Source organism: Epinephelus moara, chromosome 9 (genome assembly GCF_006386435.1).
Source record: "Epinephelus moara isolate mb chromosome 9, YSFRI_EMoa_1.0, whole genome shotgun sequence".
NCBI lineage: Eukaryota > Metazoa > Chordata > Actinopteri > Perciformes > Serranidae > Epinephelus > Epinephelus moara.
The window spans coordinates 35,467,853-35,486,767 of record NC_065514.1 but is presented as its reverse complement, the minus strand read 5'-3'; the positions used below and the strand labels follow the sequence as shown (position 1 = coordinate 35,486,767).

The following is an 18,915-nucleotide window of genomic DNA, read 5'->3' as shown; positions in this document are numbered from 1 at the left end:
GGGGAAAAAAGTTGCAATTCTCACTTTGATAAAGGGTCTTTGCATAAAAGGCACTAAAATGTTAAAGTTGGTAAATACATGTCATGTTCCTTGAGTGATAAAATCTTCATTTGGCCTTTTGCATCAGGGGAACACTAAACTGCACTGGTGTGTCAGTAATTTCACCTTATCAGTAATAGTACAGAGCAAGCTATGCCCTAATCGAGTATTTAGCAATGTATGAAAATTAGTAATATATGTAATGCATTGAAATGTATTATGGTCAATAATTCATCATTTTAAACTTAAATTTTAAAGTTTCTTGACTCTTTGTGAGGTACTGTATGAAAAAAAGGTGTCTTTATCCTGGAGTCAGTGCTGAAGTGATGACTCTCAGAGTGTTCACTGCACAAACGGGAAGTCTTGTTTGGAGTCCAGTTCTGTCTTCTCGTGTTGAGTGCCCACTGGTCCAGTCTGTCTGGGTCACCTAGAGGAAAACTTTACACAGACAAATAGATATTAAAAGTAATATATGTGTTAGGTTACCTACTTCACAGACTCCTTTACATGCAAACAATACAACTTAAATTACTTCAGTGTTCAACAGATCATAATCAATTTATTTTTTTCTTTTCAATTTTTTTTAAAGATATTTTTTGGGCCATTTTGCATTTAATGGACAGGACAGGTAAGCGTGAAGGGGGAGAGAGAGAGAGGGGAGGACATGCAGCAAAGGGCCACAGGCTGGATTCGAACCCGGGCCACTGTGGCAACAGCCTTGTACATGGGGCGCCTGCTCTACCACTAAGCCACCGACGCCCCATAATCAATTTATTTTGGCAAAAAAAAAAAAAGGTGGTGGCCATCGCAGTCCTCATATTCTGTCTGTGCATTATCTATTGTTGTGTAGCTACAGGCCTATATCCTACACTTATTTTCTTAATATTTTTCATGTGACAGTCAAATGTCACATTAGTTTTATTTAATTACGTTACACACCTTATTGTAATTTCACACAGTTCACCACTTTTTAATTTACATACACAAGTATAGCCTTAATGTTAGGTTAACGTTACATTGCTCATATGACAAATTTAACGTTAACATTGCATACCGTTAGCTAACTAACGTGGTGGACCTTTATTTTCAAACCTCACACAGACGCCTTTTGTTCAAAATATTATCTCCCTAAATGCCTAAATCCTAACACTTCTCCGTTAGGTTCTGACTTTGATGCATCCCGGATTGGCGTCTTGCTCGAAGGCTAACCGTTAGCTGGCTAGTTAGCTAGTTAACGAGCTAAGCTTGTTTTGTATTGTATTGTCTGTTGCTCTGTAACTTGATGTGGATGTTGCTGCTGTGATACAGGTCGCACTTGAAAATGAGACCTCCGGTCTCAACGTGATTTTACATGTCCTAAATAAAGGCTTAATAATAATGATAATAAGATGAAATGCTAGGTGGTGAACGCAGACACGGATACCTGCTAATTAGTGCTAACATATAAACATAAATAAAATAATACTAGAATTTCCGAATTTCACGTACCGAAAAAACTGGAGCACAGACTTCTTGGACGGTCTGTTGGTACAATTAATCGAACAGCAAGCCATATTACTCCAATATTTGGCTGAAAAAAATATCCAAAAGGCACAAACATGGCTGAGAGGACAGGTTCAATGGCTTGAACATAGACGCGAATTAGCTGAGACAACGCCGAGCAGACAGCCGAGTCTGAGCTCAGCTCCGCACAGCGGAGCCAGTGGCTAGTTAGCATGCTAGTTAGCCACCCGTGATGGTGCCACCTGTCACTCAAAATAGCCACACCCTTAATTATGTGCAACTTTAAGCCTTAATAACATTTAAACGGATGAGATATAAAAAAATTCACCCCCCCGCTGAGATTAACATATCATTTGACTATCCACTCAGGAATATAGCTTTACCATCCAATCACAGAGCCAGGAGGACGGGCCTTCTATGCTGGGTAGTATACGAACAACGGCTGCCGGCTGTAACCCGACTTGACCATGGATGTAACCTCATGGTAAGTATGCTGCGTCAAGACTCCAAGGTTTTCTATCTGTATATGAACAGTATGTTCCTAAAGTTAACTAACTACAGAGAGGGAAGGCGAATGATAATAAGCTAAGAGATGAGCTGATGGTACATGGTTCGATGGTTTCCATTAACAGGTAAAGGTAGCACGCACATCCCAAAAGACTTAATGCTGGGTGCTGGACCAAAAAGTAAGAATGAAATAAAAAAGAAAGTCCGCACACCAGAAGCTGCTCCTTGAAGAATTTATTTGATGTAAGGTTTCGGGCTCCTGCCCTTCATCAGACTGATGAATGCCTCTGAATGTCTGATGAAGGGCAGGAGCCTGAGACGTTACATCAAATAAATTCTTCAAGGAACAGCTTCTGGTGTGCGGACTTTATCTTTTATTTCATCGATGGTTTCCATTGTCATTACCACTGCTAGCGACATAGCTAAGGAGCTAACTGAGGAGGCTACATTGATTTGGCGATAGGAGCAGAGAAGGCTGATAACTTATGAAATGTGTTACAAGCTTACTGCAAGCTTACTGTAGCTTGCAGGTTAAGGACAGAAAGGTTTGAGCCGTTGTGTTAAAGAGCAGTCTCGTTCATTTGAGGTTCATTAACAGTGAGCTAGCAGAGCGACAGTGAGGCTGCTGTCAGTGAGCAGTGTAGACAGTGACAGCAGCTGTACACATGTTATTAAAATAAACTGAGCAGCCCTCGGAAGAAAAGGCGAGTGATTGTATGTAACTCCCGCGATCGTTTGTTCATTCCCCCCATAACAACCAGGGCCCGTATTCACAAAGATTCTCAGAGTCCTCTCAGGGAGCTCCTAACTTAGCCTAAAAATTCCTAGCAAGGAATCTTAGCTTAAGAGTGATTCAGGAAGTTTCTGAGAGCAACTCTGAGCAAGGAGGGGACAGAAACTTTTATCTTACTGAGGAGGTGTGGTTGACCCCGTTGCTAGGTATGACGCAGTCTTCTAAAAGCTGTGATTGGTTGTTACAAAAAAAAAAAGCGCTCTTAGTAATGAATGGACAGTGAAATCAACCGATCATAGAACTTAGACTGTATTAAGAAATATGTAATCATGAAAATAATTTTATGTCATGATGATGAAACTCAGCAAAATTAAATTAATTGTTACACAGCTTCAAAATGTTTGAACGTACCTCATTCACATGCCGATTATCATATTGATTTGCTTATTGTTATGTTTACTCGCCATGCTGGTAATTTTACTACTTAATCTATTTGATATTAATGGTGGACGCAGACTCAGCTGTCAGCAATTAGTGTGATTGCTGGCCTCCTTGTAAAAAGCGATTTGATTTGGCAGAATGACCAAAACAACAAACTAAATGGAGAAAAAAGAACGAGAAAGCCGAACTGGACAGAAGAGCAGTTGGCACAGCTCGTGGAGGAGAACAACAGAGTTTTAAGTTCACCTTAGGAGCTCTCTTAAGGCCTAAGATGCTTTGTGAATAACTTATATCTTACAGAGGGAAAATTCTAAGAAAAATCTTAGAATTCGAGGAATTCTAAGATTTTTCTTAGAATGACGTCACTAAGAGCTACTTTTAGTCTTAGGATTCTTTGTGAATACGGGCCCAGATTACCTGCACGGTAATCTTGCATTACCTAAACACGGCAAGCCCGTACATACTGCTAGTGCTAAGCGAGAGACCGTGTAAACAGAAACATGTGATGATGTACTACTATGTCTGTGTATTTTGCAGCTTGGCAGAGTATTCATTCAAGTGTGCAACACTTGAATGGAAAACCTTAAGGTGATGTAATAAACTTTTCCTGGAATGTTTAAAGTTTTTAATGAATTATTGTCTTTCACTATACAGAACCTTTAACAAAAACGTATGAACTAACCAAACCCTGTTTTTTCTCCTCGTCTTTAGGTCCTTACTGACCCAGATGTCGACAGGGAGGGGGCAGTGATGACCCATGATAATAAAGAGAGTGGTGTTCTGTTTCCTGAATTTGAGTCACACTTATATAGGAAGAGAAGACGGCCCCATATCACCTTCAGATTCACATGGCCACAATCTGCAATCTGATAATATAAACTGCTTTCTATGCTGTACAGTACTGTAGTACCACTCATGGTACCATTATTGCTCAAATGTAAAGCCTATATGTACTATGTACTTTGAAGCCTGACTTTGACTTGTTTCTTTAAAGAAAAACAGCAGAATACTCCTTTAACCTGAGGCCCTCGACACACACACATATCAAACAGTGGAAATGCAATTCAAATAAACACAAGAAGTTTGTGCTCTCAAAAAGGATCAGCACTCAATGAATAACCTCCTAAGCCCTACGATAAGCTATTATGGCAAGGCTTAACTATGCAGACCAGTGAGCAGTGATAACTAACATGTCTTTGGGGTCATCGGGTGGGAACCTCCTTTCACCGGTGTTTCGTCTAGTTGGTCCCACGACACCTCCAGGAGGCTAGACAGTGATCTCTGGCGTCCCGGAGACACTCCCCTAATGCCAGGTCTCACTGCTCTCCACACCAACCAATAACCTCCTTTATCTTACTTACACATGGCTTTCTCAGCCCAAACAGCACTGCCACCTTCAACCAAACCCAGGCTCCGTACATGCGAGCTCCAGGCAGAAGCAATGCTGATACTACCTTTCCTAGCACATTCACCATACTCTTATTTCACACGCTACATAGCATAACTCCAATATAAGCTAAAGTTAAAGGAGATAAATAAACTTACAGGATCAGCAAACACACTCACCTTGCAGCATGGTCTCAAACAAAATGGATTCAAATAGGCCACTCCCACACTTAAATAACCTTCCTCTTCCTGGAAAAAATTTATCAGTCTGCAAAAGCCTCGGTCTTTGAACAATATTCGATTACTTTTAAGAATTCAGAAATTAATTATTATTCATCTCCCCAGAAATGAGGATGTACGTTGCTCAGTCTTTTTGAAATGTGGATTAAAAAAAAATCTTGCATTGTTAGAAAAAGAAGACATTCTTCTTTTCATAATCTTTTACTGTTACAGAAAAATGTTATTTCTGATGAGTCATGTTATAAGCACATGAACAACAGTTTTGTACAGTATATACTTGTTTACAGTGCGTCGTTTCATGCAGGTAGTATGAATATTTTTGATTTAAATTCAGTGTTTACGTAGGATACTGTGCTTGTAAAGGCCAACCTATGTCTACATACCCATCTTGATGCAGTTAACCCTCGTCAGGCACATCATGATGATTTAATGTACAGTTTACATTTAATTCAATAATCACATCTGCTATTTACATTTTACTTTCTGCATTGTATTTGTTTATTATGTCCCTGTACATAACTTCATAAATGACTAAACCCTGGCTAAATGACTATAGACTATATAAGATACCTGACATGGGGTTCATGTTTATATTTTTCATGATCCTGCAGTTTGCTTTTTTCTTATTTTCACCTCACCTATGTGAGGAAGGCGCTGCTTGTGCAGCGACTGGCAGCAAGACAAGTCACGTCCGCGTTTTGTGTCTGTGTGTAGTGTTGTGTAGCACTAATGTACGCTTTTAAATTGAGCAATCTACCACAGTGAGTAATCAACAACTTGGCCAGTTGGTTGCGACTTTTTGTGTATGTGTTGTCTGGACAGCAATGGAGCTTGCAGTGGTGTTTCTGCTATGGATGGCGTTTTTCCTCGCCCAAGGTCTCCAGACCCCTCGGATCCAGTACAGCAGGGAGTTTCTTCTTCAGTGGAGAAATCCTCCACCGGCCAACCCTCCCCTGGATCTTATTTTGCAATGCGGGGATTCTTGTGGAGAGATAACAAAGTCTTATGGAAACTTCAGCAGCGCTTTCCCTTGCAAAACGAGGAAGCGAGGCAGAAGGGGCGGTGCTCGCCGAAGGCTGCGCAAGCTACCCCTCACCTGTATCCCGCTGCCGTCTATGATCCTAAAGTTGATGAGCTGCAAGCTCTTGTAAGATTCCAACATGATTTCAGGGATGCATGTCTTTTGGCCATTACGGAATCATGGCTTACGGATCGAGACTCAGATGCAGATCTTTCCCTGGATGGATTTGGTGCGCCAGTCCGCCTTGACTGTGATGCAAGTGTTATGGGCAAATCACAGGGTGGAGGAGTGTGCCTCTATGTAAATCAGCGATGGTGCAAAAATGTTCTGGTAAGAGAAAGACTCTGTACTAAAGGTGTTGAACTGTTGGCTGTGTCTCTGCGTCCCCCGTATTTGCCTCTGGAATTTCCCCAACTATTTGTTGTTGTTGCATATGTCCACCCCAGAGCTAACGTGGATAAAGCATCGGAGTCTATACTTATGGTGACTCAGAAGCTGCAATCAAAATCTCCTGATGCACCCCTCTTTGTTCTTGGTGATTTTAACCACTGCTCACTGGGTAAAGTACTTAAAAACTTATATCAGTATGTCACCTGCCCAACCAGCCACAGTAAAATATTGGATATGTGCTATGGATCTGTGAAAGGAGCATACAAGTCCCTGCCTCTCCCCCCTTTGGGTGGGGCTGATCATAATTGCGTGCATCTAATCCTGGTGTATCGCACAGTCTTAAGGAGAGAGAAAGTTCTCACAAAGCAGACCAAGTTGTGGACTGATGATGCAATAATGAGTCTACAGGGCTGCTATGATTGCACAGCTTGGGACACTTTCACAGAGACTTCTTCAGACATTGATGAGCTGACTGATGTCATCAGCAGCTATGTGACCTTCTGTGAAGATTCTGTGATTCCCAAAAAGACTTTTAAAGTATTTCCAAATAATAAACCACGGGTTTCAAAATCATTGAAAATCTTATTGAACAAGAAGAAAATTGCATTCCGCGAGGGTAACATTTCAGAACTGAATGTATTACAAAGGGAGATAAAATGCGAAATTAGTAGAGCAAAACTAAACTATAAGGAAATGCTAGAAAGGAAACTAGGCCAGAATAATTTGGGTTCCGCTTGGGATGGCCTTAGGACCATTACCGTGTCTAACAAGAAATGCAAATCCAGGGTAGCTCTCAGCGGTGCTAAATCAGACAAACAATTAGCACAGGATCTAAATGAATTTTATCTGAGGTTTGATGCCCTTGATTTCAGCAATATGAATTCTAAGTTGAAAAACGAGTTACATTGTACTGGGTCCCCTCCTCTTAATGAACGCTCTGTGATTGAGTCCTTCAAATGGACAAAGTCAGAAAAAGCCCAGGTCCTGATAATATTTGTGGCCGTCTGCTCCATTCTTGTGCAGAACAGTTGGGGCCCATCTTCTTCTACATCTTTCAGATGTCACTCAATCAGCAGAGGGTGCCAAGGAGCTGGAAAGATAGTACTATCGTCCCAGTGGCAAAAACTAAACATCCCAAAGTTCTAAATGATTTTAGGCCTGTTGCCCTGACCTCACTGGTTATGAAATCCTTTGAAAGACTAATGAAAGAAGAACTTCTCCCCCATTTAGAGCCTCTGCTTGACCCACTGCAGTTTGCATATAGAGCGGGGCGTGGGGTGGAAGACGCTACTGCCACACTTTTAAACCTTGTTTTTAAACATTTGGAAAGTAGCAAAACACATGCCCGATTGTTATTCGTGGATTTTTCGTCAGCTTTTAATACCATCCAACCTCATATTTTAATTGACAAACTTGTTAATAATTTTAACTTAGATTTTAATGTTGTGGGATGGATCCTCGATTTTTTTAACAAACAGAACTCAGAGAGTGAAAGTGAACAGGCATGTGTCTGACGTTTTAACTTCATCTACTGGTTCACCCCAAGGCTGCGTCCTTTCACCACTACTGTACATACTGTACACCAATGACTGTCGGAGTCAGTATGACGATAGATCCATCCTAAAATTTGCTGATGATTCAGTAATCATCAGCCTCCTCCACAACAGTAAAAGTAATCATGGTCCTGTGGTCGATTAATTTATACAGTGGTGTGATGACTCCTTTCTGCAACTAAATATCTCCAAAACAAAGGACGTGTCTGTTGACTTCAGGCGGCAGCCTTCATCCTCCCCGACTATTACTAAGGGTCAGGTGGTCGAGTCAGTGGAGAAGTACAAGTACCTGGGGACTTTCATTGATATGAACTTGAATTTTAATGACAACACTGACATGTTGTGCAAGAAGGGTCAGCAATATTTGTATTGTCTTAGGAAACTGTCTTTTTTTTCAAGTGGATAGGACCCTCATGACCCTTTTCTACAAATCTTGTATTGAGTCTGTGCTCACACCCTTTTCTACAAATCTTGTATTGAGTCTGTGCTCACATTTTCATTATTGTGCTGGTATGGGAACCTCAGTGTCAAGGCAAAAAAATTCACTTAACAGGAGAGTTAAGTTGAGCAGCATGATTCTGGGAGTTCACTAGACAGGCAGGGAAGAAAGGTAGAAGCATCCTGACTGATGCCACCCACCCCCTGTTCAACGAATTTCAGTCTTTACCCTCTGGCTGTAGGTTCAGGTTCAAGCACTCGTTTATCCCTTCAGCCATCTCCATCCTTAATTCAGGCCAGAGGGGAGGTAACTAGCCCCTACCTGGCTGTGGAGGAGTTACATGTTGCACTTTATATTCAGTGTATTTATACTCTCATGTTTCTATTTATTGTTCTTGCTTTTTTTTATATATATATCAATTGAGGTGAGCCATGCTGTGAACTTGGCCACTGCTGTTGATTTATTTAGTGCTCACTGTTTTTTGGGAATGTGCTATTTATGTGTATGTATGTACTGTACCCATCTGTTTTAATCTTTGCTGCAAAATCAATTGCTCCTTGGGGACATAGATAAAGTTGAAGTTGAAGTTATGTAAAGTTTTTCATTTATCCCTTCCAATGTTGTAGTGTGGCATTGTAATTTCCACTTGACAGTCTGTAATCAACCTAGGAACTGAATCAACATTCTAGAACATCTTTAAGCACATTTTCACAGACAGCATACCCTAAAATTTACTTCGGCCTTCAACATCCAGCAAGAAATGTTAGTTCCTGCATTCTGACATTTTGTAATGCAGTAAAACTAACTCACTCAAGTTTTGCTGTCTCTCCAATAAGATACACTGTTAGGACTTTACAACACACTAAACTCTGTACAGTCAGTTATGAATAAAGTAATAAAACCATTATCAAACTGCATGTCTACTTGTTTTGGTGTTTGTCAGTCACAGTAAAAATTTGAATGATTTTACCTGAATGTAATTCTAATGTCTGCAATAATGGGGATTTCACAACGAATTTTCCTGTGTTCTGTCCTTTTTTTTTAATGATATACACCACGGATTGAATATTAACCAGTAAATAACACATTCCAATTTTCCCCCTTCTTTTAGTGTAAAGAAGTAAAACTAGCCTACATTCCTAAAGTATAAGCTATTTATAAACCATCCATTTACAATATATAAAAAAAGCCTGACAAGTTCACAATGTCAGATTGTCATTTAAATTTGAATTAATTATTTCTCTGCAATTTTCACTACACAAACTCAGTCAGTGGGCTGGGCTACAGAAGTAAATGACAACTATTAAGAAAACATGCATGTCTACAAGTTTCTTGATGTGACTGTATAAGCATAACATTTTATGTACAGCATGTAAATTTGTGTTCTACAAATAAAATTGGATTAGATTTGGTTTAATAAAATAACACAAGAAACATACAGGTCAAGTAACAAGATAAATATTTATTTACCCTGACCGCTATCGTTTAAGCACTGAGAGACCGAGTTCCGGACAAGAGGAAGAAGAAAACGAATAACAAGACCGAGGAAGAGTAATAGTAAGTTAATACATATAATAATTATAGATAGATAGATAGAATTTGTCAATATCCTCTGCTCCTTACCTCATGCAGTTCAGCGTGTTTGTGTTAGCACCTTTTTTGCTTATATAAGATAAGATAATATACACCTTTATTGATCCCACAATTGAGAAATTCCAGTGTTACAGCAGTCAAGGAGAAAGAGTCAGATTAAAAATTTCAAAAATTTAGACTTAAAAACTTGAATCAGTCTATCGCTGAAGGAGCTCTCCGGAGCTTTTATCTCCTCCTGCAGGGGGTGGGAGTCGTTAGTCCTCAGAGATGGCAGCTTGGCTGTCATCCTCCTTTCTCCCACCACCTGCACAGAGTCCAGAGAGCATCCCAGGACAGCTGGCCTTCTTGATCAGCTTGTCCAGTCTCTTCCTATCTGCAGCCGAGACGCTGCTGCCCCAGCAGACCACTCCGTAAAAGATGGCTGATACCACCACAGTGTCAAAGAAGGTCTTCAGGAGCTACACTCCAAAAGACCTGAGCCACCTCAGCAGGTAGAGTCTGCTTTGGCCTTTCCTGTATAGTGTTGTTATATGATTAGTCCAGATTATTGTTAAAATGAACACCCAGGTACTTATAAGATGTCACCATCTCAATGTCCTTTCCCTGGATGGTACTTATAAGATGTCACCATCTCAATGTCCTTTCCCTGGATGTTCACCGGTGTTGGGTGGAGGAGTCTGCTCCTGTGGAAATCAACCATCAGCTCTTTGGTTTTCCCTGCGTTGATCTGAAGGTGGTTCCTCAGGCACCAGTCCACAAGGTCCTGGTTCAGTTCTCTGTACTCCCTGTCATCCCCATCTGGGATGAGGCTGACTATGGCAGAGTCTTCGGAGAACTTCTGCAGATGACAGGTGGGGGTGTCATATGAAAAATGTGCAGTGTAGAGGGTGAAGAGGAATGGAGCCAGCACCCATGGCCGGATTACCCAATGGGCTTTATGGGCACAGGCCCAGGGGCCCATGCGCAGACGGGGCCAAGCCATGGGCCCAGCCAGAATGGGAGAAAACGACTGTATAACGTTTTTTTCCCTAAATCCCTCCTCTTCAAATTTCAAATAAATGACACCATATATAACCAACAAAAATCACGCTGATATTATTATTTTTTTACCTAAATAGAATGATTTAATTGGTCAAGTGCAAGTGTGGAAACCATTGTAACAGGCCGCTCTGCCTCCGCCCCTACGTGACTGTCCTCAGCGATAGCAGTGATAGAGAGTGAAAGATGAGCGAAACAAGTGGTTGTACCAAACGTAAGCGGAGAAAAGAAAAGGAGGAAAGGGAGGCAACATTTTTTAAAAACGTGTGCCTTCCATCCAAACTTTCTTTCCCAAACGGAGCCAGGAGAATCAGGGTGAACATGCTTTGGAGTTGGAGAACACCGTGCAAGCTAAGCTAGCTAACTAAGCGGGAGTCGGAGCCGGAGGCTCAAGATGCCACAAGAAGCACAACCTGTAGCTAGCTGCAGTCACAGCATCAGCAGCTCTCAGTGGATGTTCGAAGTGTCGGACCCAGCGCTGTGGGGTGAAGTGAGTGAAAACGCGCAAGCTGTTCTTATTGATTGTGGACCTGCAGCCTTCCATAACCGCACGAGCAGATACCCAGCATCAACTCGTGATTGCGGCTTGGGCAGTGAAGTGCGCTCCTTCACTAACCATCTGCTGTACAGCAGTCTACAAAATGGAGAAAAAGTTTCCCATGACTGGATCACCTATTCACCATCCATAGGTAATATTTTTTGCTTTGCTTGCATGCTCTTTTCAACAAAGAAAACCCAGTTTGTTAGTGGCTACTCTTGACTGGAAACACCCCGAACGTCTGCGGGATCACGAGAAAAGCACACAGCACTGTAGCTGCATGCTGGCGCTGCTTTGGCGCTCATCTGTCACGCGGCGTGGGACTTTGACCTCGCAACTAGCGCAACGGCTGGAGAGAGAGAAGCGCTACTGGCGGGAGGTGTTGAAGCGTGTCTGAGGAGGAGACAATGAGAGAGACAGACACCAACACCAAGTGAGGGAGCTGAGACAGAGCTGAGGAGGAGAAAAAGGAGAGAGACAGAGCTGAGGAGGAGACAAGAAGAGAGATGGACACCAACACCAAGTGAGGGAGCTGAGACTGAGCTGAGGAGGAGACAAGGAGAGAGACAGAGCTGAGGAGGAGAAAAAGGAGACAGACAGACAGTAAGGAGACAGCTACAGGTGTTTTGTGTGTGAGTGTGGGCGCGCGTGCGTGTGCACCTGTGTGTGTATGTATGTGTGTATGAAGACAACCTATATTACCATCATTTTCTATTTCTATTCAATATCAGAGTAAGGCTTTTAGTCAAGTTGACCAGTGCTGTTTTGTATCCTTTTTTATTATCAGTAAATGAGAGTAGAGATAATAAAGAAGGAGGAGACAGAAAAAGAGAGACAGCCCTCAGAGAGCCAAAGACAGGACACAAAGAGCATCTGGAGACAGAGCAGAAAAGCCATATTTACAGGTATGTGTATGTGAGTTTGTGTGTGAATTATGGAAGATTCTGAATCCACAATCTGGACTTGTGGAGGTGAAGCAGTTTGTGTTTGCAAATGCTAATGAGTAACAATATAAGCTGATTTCTTGATATTGTTGCTTGGTGAGGAAAGCGTTGTTGCAATTATGTGTAAATCCTGCATGATGAAGGATATCTGCAGGTCTTGATTTTGTCCTTCTTTGTGATCATATACAGTAGGCTGTACCCTGTCAGTGTAAATCCTGTATATGTTATAGGTGTTTCCAACAAATAGCAGTCGATAATACAAAACCCTGTTTGTGTGTGTGTGTGTGTGTGTGTGTGTGTGTGTGTGTGTGTGTGTGTGTGTGTATTCGGGGGGCCCTCCAAGAATTTGTGCCCAGGGGTCCCTGCCCTCTTAATCCGGGCCTGCCAGCACCGTCCCCTGCGGGGCCCCCTACTGCAGACAACCAAGTCCGATACACAGTCCTGGGTCCTGACATACTGCAGCCGGTCCATGAGGTAGTCCAGGATCCAGGATGTGAGGTGATTAGCCACCCCTATGTGCTCCACTTTGTCCCTCAGAAGCGCAGGCTATATGGTGTTGAAAGCGCTTGAGAAGTCAAAGAACATGATTCTCACAGAGCTTCCGGGCTTCTCCAGGTGATAAAGAGCTCAATGCAGGAGGAAGATGACGGCATCGTCCACCCCAATGCCAGGCTGGTAGGCAAACTGCAGCATGTCCATTGAAGGGCCTACTACGGGGCGGAGATGAGACAGGACCAGGCGCTCCAGAGTCTTCATGAGGCTGAAGCTGCTGAAGTCCTTGGGGTGCGGAGTCTTGGGCACAGGTACCACGCAGTATGTCTTCCACAGCTGTGGTAATCTCCCCAGCCTCAGGCTCAGGTTGAAGATGGTTTCAACTATACCGCACAGTTGGTCTGCGCAGGACTTATGGAGCCTGGAGCTGATGCCGTCTGGACCTGCAGCCTTCCTTGTCTTTATCCTCCTCAGCTGATCTCTCACCTGACAGGTAGTGAAGGACAAGCTGGAGGGGCAGACTGATCAAATCTATTGAAGAACAGATTCAGATCATTCACCCACTTCTGGTCGCCTCTGGCCTGGGAGTCCGGTTGTTTGTGTCCTGAGATGGTTTTCAGACCACTCCAGACTCCGCTGACGTCGCTCTGCTGCAGCTGTTCCTCCATCTTCTTTTTATATCCTTCCTTTCCCTGCCTGATGTTTCTCCGTAGCTCCTTCTACACGGCCTTCAGCTCCTCCTTGGTTCCAGAATTAAAAACTCTCAGCTTCTCCTTCAGGAGAGCTTTTATATCTGTAGTAATCCAGGGTTTAGTGTTGGAGAAGCAGCGTACAGTCCTGGTGGGTACGGTGCTTTCCACACAGAAGTTTATGCAGTCCGTAATACATGATGTCAGACTGTCAATGTCCTCCCCATGGGAATCGCTGAGTACCTCCCACACGGTGGTCTCGAAGCAGTCCTTCAGGGCCTCCTTGGCCTCATCAGACCACCTCTTCACAGTGCGGGTGGTTGCTGGTTCCCTCTGCACCAGAGGTTTGTAGATAGGCAGAAGATGAACCAGGTTATGATCAGCTTTTCCCAGGGGGGGCAGGGGGGAGTGGTATGCCTCCTTGGTGTTGGCATAAAATAAATCCAGTGTTTTATTGTCTCTGGTGTGGCAGGAAACATACTGGGTGAAGGTGGGCAGTGTGGTGGAAGGACAGGCGTGAGGTCAGAAGGAGGGCCTGAGGGTGCTGTGTTTGCAGCCTACTCGTAACAGAGTGGAGAATGTCACAAGCAGACTCAGCCTTTGCAGACGGGGGGACATACACTGCTACCATAATGACAAGAAAAAACTCCCTGGGTAGATAATATGGTCTCATGCCAACAGCCAGCAGCTCAATGTCCCTGCAGCAATGCTGTTCCTTGATTGTGATGTGCTCAGAGTTACACCATCTATCATTCGCAAACACAGCCAGCCCTCCTCCTTTCCTCTTACCGCTGTCCGCTGTCCTGTCGTGCCTGATGAGCTGGAATCCGTGCAGCGCGGCGATCGTGTCCAGTACTTCTGTGTTCAGCTATGTCTCTGTAAACACCAGCACGCTGCTCTGCCGGTACTCCGGTATCGGTGCTGCACTCCGGTGCGACATCCCCGCCTCCTTCTCGGCAGCTCGCGGGGAATACCGTGCCTCTCCTCAGGCCGCATTGCGATGTGATGTAGCGCTAACAGCTGGTCCCGGGTGTAAACAGTGGAGCCATGGCTGTATGCCGGATCCCTGCACACGATCATGTCCATGGAGAAATAGGAGAAAGACCGATATGAAGAAAGCAGTCTTTGTCTCCATATCAAAGCAAAACATAAGTGCTAACTAGCTAACTGAAAAAATAAAGTTAAATGAAAAGAAATTGAAAAAAGCTCAGCGGTGAGCAGGAGCTGCTGTAACAGGCCTCCGCACTGGGGGCGCCATCTTGGTATTGACTGTTCTTTATCCACATGAGGTGCATGAAAGCAGTGGAGACCAGAATGTTCCTGACTTTTTATTCTTTCGAAAAGGCACAAACTGGGACTTTTATTTTGTTATGATCTCTCCAAACTGGATTACACAAAAGACTGATGAGCTTCTGACCCTACCCTATTCAATTAATCTATTTAGCCCTTATGACTGGTTGCTTTTATTCCACTCTCATCCCCCAAGTAAACCAGAAGCTACAAATAATCACTCAGTGCCAACACAAAATTTATTCAAAGGGAAATGTTTTATCATACGCTTGCTTTTACTATTAGGAAATGTTCAACCTAACCCTGGCCCTGATTTTGATTTTAATTTTAATTTTAACTGCTTGAGTACCCCTTTTGATTTTAAAGTTAGATCTGGGCTTGGTATTATTCACCTAATGTCAGAGGCCTTAACTGGAACAAGTGAAAATCTGTGCAAAATCCACTGACACTGACATTCTTGTCTTGTTGGAGACTTGCTAAGCAAATCTATTACAGACAAAGACATTGCAATTAAGGGTTATAATGTTTTCCGTTGTGACCGTCCCAGAAAAGGTCGTGGCGTTGCCATATATAAAAAACATTTCATGCTACCATTCTATTATCCGTAACGCTCAGCAGGCAATTTGAATTTCTTGCCTTGAAATTGGAACTTGTTAAAGGTCATTTTATCACTATTGTAGTTTGTTATAGACCCCCGTCAGCAAGCGTGTGAGCAACTATCATCCTTTGATGTTAATGAGATTCTCCTCACTTTTAATTGGGACTGGCTGTCTCCCGTTTCTGACAGCTTTAAATCTACCTGTGACTTATTTAACCTTACACAACTTATTAATGGTTCAGCTCACCCAAATCCCAAAGGCCCAGAGAAATCCTCTCTTCTAGATTTATTTTTAACAACTGCTCCTCATAAATATTCAGATATAGGTGTTTTTGCAAATGATATTAGTGACCACTGTGTCAGATTTTAAGCACTTCCGTGAGCAAGCTTTTCTTCATGATCTGTGTCAGATTTTAAGCACTTCTGTGACCAAGCTTTTCTTCATGATCTGTGGGCCCTTGCAGGGCTCGAAATTGTGACCGTTTTGTCACCTTCTGAGCTGACATTGACCAATCAAACATGAGTTTGACTTTAATGCTGATTTTAGATTGGTTATTAGCCTCAAATCACTCCACGACTGCAGCACTTCTGTCACTCAGAACTAACTAGGAGCTGAAGCTAATTCATGCCGGAGAGAGGAGAAAATGAAGAGAACGCTGAAAGTCTTTTTTAGAAAAAACACCCCTGAACCACCACTGAACACCACTGTGAATGAAATAGAAACCTTAGATGATGATGATAATACTGATGATGATGACAGCCATGACAACGATGGCAAAGGGACAGCACCGGCAACAGCAAAGAAGGTCAAGGTGTATGCTTTTCGGAGTGAGCGGCTAAAAGAATTCAAATGGCTGAAGTACGAGAATGGAGCTATGCATTGTGTACACTGCAAGACCTGTGGGCCGGAGATCGCCGGTAAAAGTCTGTTTACTACTGGGTCTACACATTTTAAGCATGAGAGCTTAACTAAACACAGAGAAAGCACGAAACACAAGAAATCTCGTGACAAATATCTAACTAGTAAGAATGCAGGCTCAATTACTCAGGCATTTATTTGACAACATGCTGCTGGACGTGCAGCTGAAGAGGCAGAGATGAAAGTGAAATTTAACACCACCTACACCATCGCGAAAGAGGACCTCGCCTTAACCAAATTTAAACCTATGCTGCTTCTCATGAAAAAAATGGAATTGATATCAACATGACTTATGTGAACAAAAGTCGTGCACCAACATCATTGGTGTAATTGCAGATATGATTCGAGAGGAAACCGCTGCTAAACTGTCCTCAGCTCAGTACATCTCGTTCATCATCGACGGAGATAACGACGTGTCCGTGAAAGAGTGCGAGATAGTTTATACACAGATCCTTGTAAATGGACTTCCCACAACCATCCTGGTGGGACATGTGGAGGTGGAACATGCCACTGCTGATGGTGAGGATAATGAATGGCATGTGTAAGGGATTATAAAACTGCCCTGAATTAACTTGAATTTAACAAATGTAATTCTTAAATGAAAATATTAATAACATATATTTTTAACCCTGTTTAAATTATATGTACCCTTTAGGGAATTATTTTAGGAATCTATGAAGCAACAAAGTCAGCATTTGCTGGCCTTGGGGAGTCATGCCAGGACTGGCTCCAGAAGACAGTGGCCATGGGAGCTGACGGAGCAGTAGTGAATCTTGGGAGCAAGGGAGGAGTAGCAGTGAAACTCCAAGAGGAGGCGGGAAAGCACATCATCCCGTTTCACTGCATGCCTCATAGCTGATAATGGTCTACTTCATTAAATGAGAATAACAAAACAGCTGTGGCTCTCTTTATAGCAAACTAAAATGTTTGATTTGTACACTGTTGCAGATTGGAGCTTGCTCTACTATGTGCTCAGAAGGATTTGCCTTCCATAGGGAAGGTGTATGACCTGCTCCACTTGGTTTGGAAGACCTACCACTTCAGCCCCAAGTCCAGAAGGGAGCTGAAGAGCCTTGGGGTCGAGCTAGGTGTGTCGGTCAACAATCCAAGTCAAGGGGACGAGATGGCTGCCATGTGTCCAGGTGAAAATACCAACATGCACACCCTCAAACTGTAGTGGTGCTGGGAGTAGATCCTCTTAAACATTTCAAGTGAAAAAATGATCAACGTCTGCACACACTTTTCTCTGCTTTATTCTGTTGACGTTTCGGTTAGACCTTCATCAGGACAGATTCTTGTAACATTGCCCCATGTGTCAAGGTCACTGGAAGTGCTCCTAAAGCCAGGGAAGGAGGGGACACTGGATGATGCTGGACAGTACACAGTGGTACATGCTCATATGGAGCACCTGGCTGCATCATCAGTAAATGCTGATATCGCTGGCAGAGCAAAGAAGGTCAGTATAAACTATGGGGCCCCTGGGGAAGAAAATACACCAATGTAGCCTACATTAATTCACACATTCAACATCTGTTCTGTGCAGGTCAAGGAGACCACTGAAGATGGTTCTTTTTTGGCATTCTGCCATTTCTTAGCAGATGTATTTACTGCAATAAGTAAATACAGTCTGTTGCTCCAGAGGAATGATGTAATCCTCCCTCAGGTGAGCTTCATGTGGTGGTTAAAGAATAAACCATATCATTTTAGATTTCAATCCCTAGCCAAGTTGAGTAGAAAGTGACGTGTTGTTGGAATCACAGGCAGTCAGCAGCTTGGAGAACCTCATCATAACAGTTCAGGCAATGGCTGTGAGACCATGTCATGGTGGCAGGCTGGCTTCCTTTCAGGCAGCCATGAAAAGGCAGAAAGGGAGGGAGCAAGCACAGGAGTTTAAGTTTCAGGTACATTTTGTCAGGAAACGCAGGCATTTGGGCATTATAGGAAGCACTGAAGCAAGTTGGGCATTTCAAATCAGATTATTCATTTAATGTAGTTTAAATGTACTCTGTTCATTCTAAATTGTCAAGGGAGTTGTTTTGAGGAAAGGAGAGGCAGGGAATATGGCTGAAGATGGACCACTCAGTCAGACTGCTCCAGGACTGCAGCAGATCGATACTACTGTTGCAACGGTTCAGCATCCTTCTTAGTATGTTAAGATTAAGATCAAGATGCTTAACGCAATTTGTAACATATCTCAATGCATACTTTTGATATCCTGCACTGAAATAAACTACAGGCAATTTACTAAATTTCTATTCCACAGCTAAGTTTGCAAGTTAGTTTAATAATGAAGCAAAAAATATATAGAATAACTGTTTATAGTAACAAATTTCACTGCTCATTTAGGCTGAGGAGGAGTTCCAGGCTTTGAAAACCCTGGTGTTCAGGTCCTTCAAAGACAAGAGCTACAAGGCATTATGGGAAATCCTTCTGACAAAAGAACCTTATTGCTCAGACTTAGAGGTAGGCTATATTTATATGCTGTTTAGCATTCATCTGATGAATGTATTTTACACTGTTACTATTACTGAAAACCTTAATGATATTTAAATGATTTTAGCT

General features: G+C 42.7%; 1 protein-coding gene across 6 annotated transcripts in view; it reads left to right on the top strand.

Moving 5' to 3' along the window:
- The window catches only part of nek6 (NIMA-related kinase 6), a 95,314-nt gene that overhangs the window by 39,999 nt on the left and 36,400 nt on the right, over window positions 1-18,915 (top strand). Inside the window, exons 3-5 of one of the 6 annotated variants that reach the window (XM_050052693.1) lie at window positions 1,912-2,026; window positions 3,761-3,811; window positions 3,935-8,262. The exons of the other annotated variants lie outside the window; for them this stretch is intronic. Of the exons in view, the coding sequence (XP_049908650.1) occupies window positions 5,655-7,406 (1,752 nt within the window). The 5' untranslated portion in view covers window positions 1,912-2,026; window positions 3,761-3,811; window positions 3,935-5,654 and the 3' untranslated portion in view covers window positions 7,407-8,262. Of the gene's footprint in view, window positions 1-1,911; window positions 2,027-3,760; window positions 3,812-3,934; window positions 8,263-18,915 lie in introns of those variants that run through there. 6 annotated transcript variants of the gene reach the window in all.